Here is a 4,704-nt window from a genome sequence, read left to right on the forward strand (position 1 = left end):
AAAAAAGCGACACAAAAATTAGAAAAATATTGAAGATAGATAGGATTGGTACGTGAACGTAAACTTCTCATAATCATAATTAACTTTTAAATTGCTAAATCATGATATAAAACCGAGCTGGCATAGTTTCATTGTAACCAAATAGTAGGTCTGAGATTCTTCCGCCTAAATGTTAGGTTCTTATGTGAGAAGTGATTTTCTGACCTAAAATATTTTTAAAAATAGGATCAGCTCATCCGTAAACAAATTATATAATTAACAAAAAAAAATTTAAAAAAATTGTTTAAAGGACAAAAATATTAATTTGATCAAAAATATAAATTTTATTTTTCCATAAGATATTTTTTAAATAATTTTCATATGAATTTACCATGCCCAACATTATTCTAGTTTATTAGTAATATAATACATGACTTGTAAATTGTATATGAAAATAAATCTTGAGAATAACTGGCCCATTAAGATATAGTAACCCACATACTCAAAGCCCAAATTGTTGTACCTTTGCTTCAAGCTTCAGGGTCAACTGTTTAATGCCCACCCCTATCTCCTTCTTTCGGTTCTTCCCTCCCCCACTGTTTCCTCTTCTTATACCCATCAAATGGTGGAGCCCCGAGAACCCGATACTGCTTTAACTACGAATCAATCAGCAAGGAACTGAGATAGAGAGGGTGATCTGCTCTTTTCTAGCTATGATCAAGCTCAGATTCGTTCACAGTCTCCTCTTTTTTACGGCGATCTGCTTTTTCCTTCCGAAGATCGCCGCTAGAGGCGGCCACTCCGACTACATCCAGCCAGGTCCGCCGCAAAAATATATACTCTACGTCTCGCAGATTGATTATTTCCTTCATTGATTGCGCTTGGTTTGAATTGGCATAATGTCAGATATGACACAAGAAAAGAACAATTATATTTTAAGACATGTAACGGTTCAGACATTAGTTAAGGTGTTTATGCATAACTGTTACTTTAGTTAATCTTTATTTTTTTTTTTAATTTTGTGTATTAATTTTTTATTAGGTGATGGAAATGCCAGTTTTCATGGTACTGCGAGGCACTTATTTGCGCAAGAAGAAAAGCGACCGAGGTAGTGTCGTTGGAGGGTTTCGAGTTGTTACTAGGATGTTCTTAGTGTCTTGTGTTACTGATAGCTATGTTTTTTTTATTGCTCAAAGTGTGGAACTGACTCGAGGGTACATGACGAATGCTGATCTTGAGAAAGCAATGAAAGATTTCACCAAGAGGTGTAGCAAGATCTCCAGATTGTACAGGTAAATTGATCACTTGGCTGATGTTCTTGATTTAGTAATATGGTGTTGTTGATTTGTGTTCTTTATTTCTCTCTTTGAGGGTTTTCTGGAACGTGCTTTCAGCATCGGGAAGAGTGTCAATGGGTTTGCTTTGGTAATCCACTCTTCTTACCTTTATCAAAACTGAATCTTCTTGTTTTTACAAAGTGCATCTCTTAATCTCACTGTTTCCTTGTTTTGCCTTTTATAGTGGGTCATAGAGATTTCAGACAAGCCTGGAGAGATTGAGGCTGAACCTGCATTCAAGGTTATATATCTCTCTGTGATTATCAGTTATGATTCCTGCTGATGAAAGCCTAATTAGTTGAATAATTGGGTCATGCAGTACATTGGGAATGTGCATGGAGACGAACCTGTAGGGCGTGAGCTCTTATTACGTCTTGCAAACTGGATTTGTGATAACTATGAGAAAGATCCGTTGGTAATTGATCTTTCTGCTTCTTTGTTCTGGATTTGTGAAAAACAATGTTCTAGGCCTACGCTGATATTATCTATATTTTGGTATGCAGGCTAAGTTGATTGTGGAAAACGTTCACCTTCATATACTGCCATCACTGAATCCAGATGGCTTTTCAGTCAGGAGACGTAATAATGCAAACAATGTTGATCTAAATCGCGACTTCCCTGACCAGGTGACTTGTCTATTGGTGCTTTTCACTTTCATAAGTACCATGCTCGGAGTAATCATGAATGCTGTGTAGTTAAAAATTTTATTGGTTTTGGTTGTTCATATAGTCATTAGTCACGTTTGGGTGCTTTAACACATACCTAATGTCGCAGTTCTTTCCCATAAATGAAGACTTGAGTTTGAGGCAACCTGAAACTACGGCAATTATGAATTGGCTGAGAGAGATACGATTCACAGCGTCAGCTACTTTGCATGGGGTAATTTTCTAGATTTGGAAGCTTACTTTAAAGATTCTCCGAAGGGTTTAATTCCACAACAAGTAGTAATGACTGTTGCTTGTGGATACCTTGGTTTGTTACAGGGCGCACTGGTCGCAAATTTTCCATGGGATGGTACGGAGGATAAGAGGTAGTTTGCTTCTCTTCAAAATGATTTTTGTATATAATTGTGTGGTCCCTTGTGCAATGCAATAACCATGTACCTGTTTCTTTCAGGAAATACTATTATGGGTGTCCTGATGATCAGACATTCCGGTTCTTAGCGCGTCTATACAGCAAATCTCACCGTAACATGTCTTTCAGCATAGAGTTTGAGGATGGAATCACAAATGGAGCATCCTGGTATCAACATCTGATCCACTTCCTCTGTCTTCTCCAACAAATGATTAGTGCTTTAAGCAAAAACGTTCTGCAGGTACCCTATCTATGGTGGTATGCAGGACTGGAACTACATACATGGAGGATGCTTTGAATTGACTCTGGAAATAAGTGACAACAAGTGGCCTCGTGCCTCAGAGGTCTAACTCTTATATTCATATGCGTTAACCTGTTTCTCCTTGGATTCTACTAAGCAGTTAGCTGATAGAGTTCGTATCTCTTTTTCAGCTTCCCACAATTTGGGAGTACAACCGAAAGAGCATGCTGAATCTTGTTGCAAGTTTAGTGAAGGTATGCACCGTTTTAATCATTGTTTTCAGAACCCAACATTTTAATCTAGTTATATCATTAATACACTTTCAGTTCCTTTTTGCAAAAAGTGTGTGACATTTTTCACACATATTAAAAAATGATTGAAATGCATTTATATTCATATTAGTTATATTTATTTAACCGATAGTATTTCAGATAAATAATCTTTTTTAAGATCAATGCATTTTGTAATTAATATTAGGGCAAATCTCCAAAATAGCACTTTTCTAAGTTTATATCACAAAAATAGCACTCCAAAACTAAAATGACCAAAATAGCACCTTTCTAAGTTTATCCTTTCAAAATTTTAATTTTTTTATTTTTCAAAATTTGAAATCTTATCCCCAAAACCTCATTTCTCAACTCTAAACCCTAACCCTAAACAATAAACCCTAAACCCTAAACTCTAAACCTTAAACTCTAAACCCTAAACCCTAAACCCCACCCTTTAACTCTAAACCCTAAGTTTGTGACTTTTGATAAAACATTAAGTGCTATTTTTGTGACTTTTGACCTTGAGTGTTAGTTTGGGAACATAAACTTGATTTAGTGCTATTTCTGTCTTTTTCTCTTAATATTAAGCTTATTTATTAAATAAGGTATAATATTTAGTCCCTTTGCGTGCATCCTTTTGTATTTTTCTGTCGTTTATTAAGACCGCTCTCCTCTCTCTACATTAGACAGGAGTTCATGGTCGGATCTTTTCATTAGACCAGGGGAAGCCACTGCCTGGGCTTGTTATGGTGAAGGGAATCAACTATACGGTAATACTCATATTAACATTGTTTTATGAATATTGTTAGTTCTTCAGTACTCGTCATAATCCTTATGCTCTCCAGGTTAAAGCCCATCAAGCCTACGCAGACTACCACCGGTTGCTTGAACCTGGAAAAATATATGAAGGTCTGATGTTCGCTCCTCACCTTCATCTTAAAAAATATGTGTGATTATGTTGTTATTGTTGAATACTTTTGCATCATTTTGAGTTTCAATCTGCTGATTTGCAGTCACAGCGTCCTCTCCTGGATATAAACCGAAGACAACATGCGTCTGGTTAGGCGAAAACGCTGTCACCGCTGATTTCATTCTCATTCCAGAAGCAAGTTACGGAGGCAAACTACTGAGAAGCAGCTGTGACTGTAGCTACGGTCAGCCGTTACTTCTAACGCGCTTCTTCACGGAGACTAATAACGGAATCACGTTTGCGCTTGTGGTGGTTGTAGCTTTCCTGTTCTTTTTGTTGCAAAGAAGAGTGAGATCTAACCTGTGGAAGCAAAGACAATCCTCTAGGAGATCAACCACAGTATGATTAACTCTTTTACTCTAACAAGCAAAAACCAGAGTTCGAATCCCTTTCAGCCCCTTCCTCGTGTAGTTGTTGCCTATTAAACATTTGATATAAATCATACAAGTGCAGAAAGAGTTGTACTATCATGTGTTTTGGTGTTACATCTCATCTCTTACTACCAACTAGTCAAAGTATGTTTGGTGTGTCCCCGTCTCCTCTGGAGAACTGAAATGTCTTGATTAAGTGTTTGATTGTTTTTTCTAAAAGAAAATTAAAAATGCGTTCACAAATGAAATTTCAAAGTCTAAGCATGAAGCTGAAGATATAATAGGATTCATGCTGTTATCGGCTTCAAGGAAGAACAGAGGAGATAGTTACCATCATAGTAAGCTGGTTATATGAACACAAACTTTCATCTTCATCAAGAAAGTGCTCTATTTTAATCAATTATTTGTATTGCAGGACTATGACTATTCGAGTTTCAATCCAATTGCTTATGAACTTTTGTGA

At 36.6% G+C, this 4,704-nt stretch overlaps 1 protein-coding gene across 2 annotated transcripts; it reads left to right on the forward strand.

The window, feature by feature from the left end:
- Positions 1-548: 548 nt before the first annotated feature.
- LOC106301414 (carboxypeptidase D) lies at positions 549-4,401 on the forward strand. Of its 2 annotated transcripts, none has more exons than XM_013737800.1 (15): positions 549-798; positions 1,021-1,087; positions 1,176-1,271; positions 1,374-1,404; positions 1,501-1,557; positions 1,636-1,731; positions 1,820-1,942; positions 2,091-2,195; positions 2,300-2,346; positions 2,433-2,558; positions 2,632-2,734; positions 2,823-2,885; positions 3,587-3,670; positions 3,746-3,809; positions 3,914-4,401. In XM_013737800.1, the coding sequence occupies exons 1-15, from the start codon at positions 693-695 to the stop codon at positions 4,213-4,215; spliced, it is 1,470 nt and encodes a 489-aa protein (XP_013593254.1). In that variant the 5' UTR covers positions 549-692; the 3' UTR covers positions 4,216-4,401. The 2 variants fall into 2 exon arrangements, with proteins under 2 accessions (XP_013593254.1, XP_013593255.1); XM_013737801.1 differs by having other exon boundaries at positions 1,176-1,270; positions 1,349-1,404.
- Positions 4,402-4,704: the final 303 nt, after the last annotated feature.

Source organism: Brassica oleracea, chromosome C7, assembly GCF_000695525.1.
Source record: "Brassica oleracea var. oleracea cultivar TO1000 chromosome C7, BOL, whole genome shotgun sequence".
Classification (NCBI taxonomy): domain Eukaryota; kingdom Viridiplantae; phylum Streptophyta; class Magnoliopsida; order Brassicales; family Brassicaceae; genus Brassica; species Brassica oleracea.

What these genes read in the sequence shown, in the direction of transcription:
- LOC106301414 (XM_013737801.1), top strand. Translation starts at nt 693, where the DNA reads ATGATCAAGCTCAGATTCGTTCACAGTCTCCTCTTTTTTACGGCGATC. An exon ending in ATCGCGACTTCCCTGACCAG is followed by an intron (nt 1,943 to 2,090) that starts GTGACTTGTCTA and finishes CTAATGTCGCAG; the next exon opens with TTCTTTCCCATAAATGAAGA. An exon ending in TGAAGGGAATCAACTATACG is followed by an intron (nt 3,671 to 3,745) that starts GTAATACTCATA and finishes TATGCTCTCCAG; the next exon opens with GTTAAAGCCCATCAAGCCTA.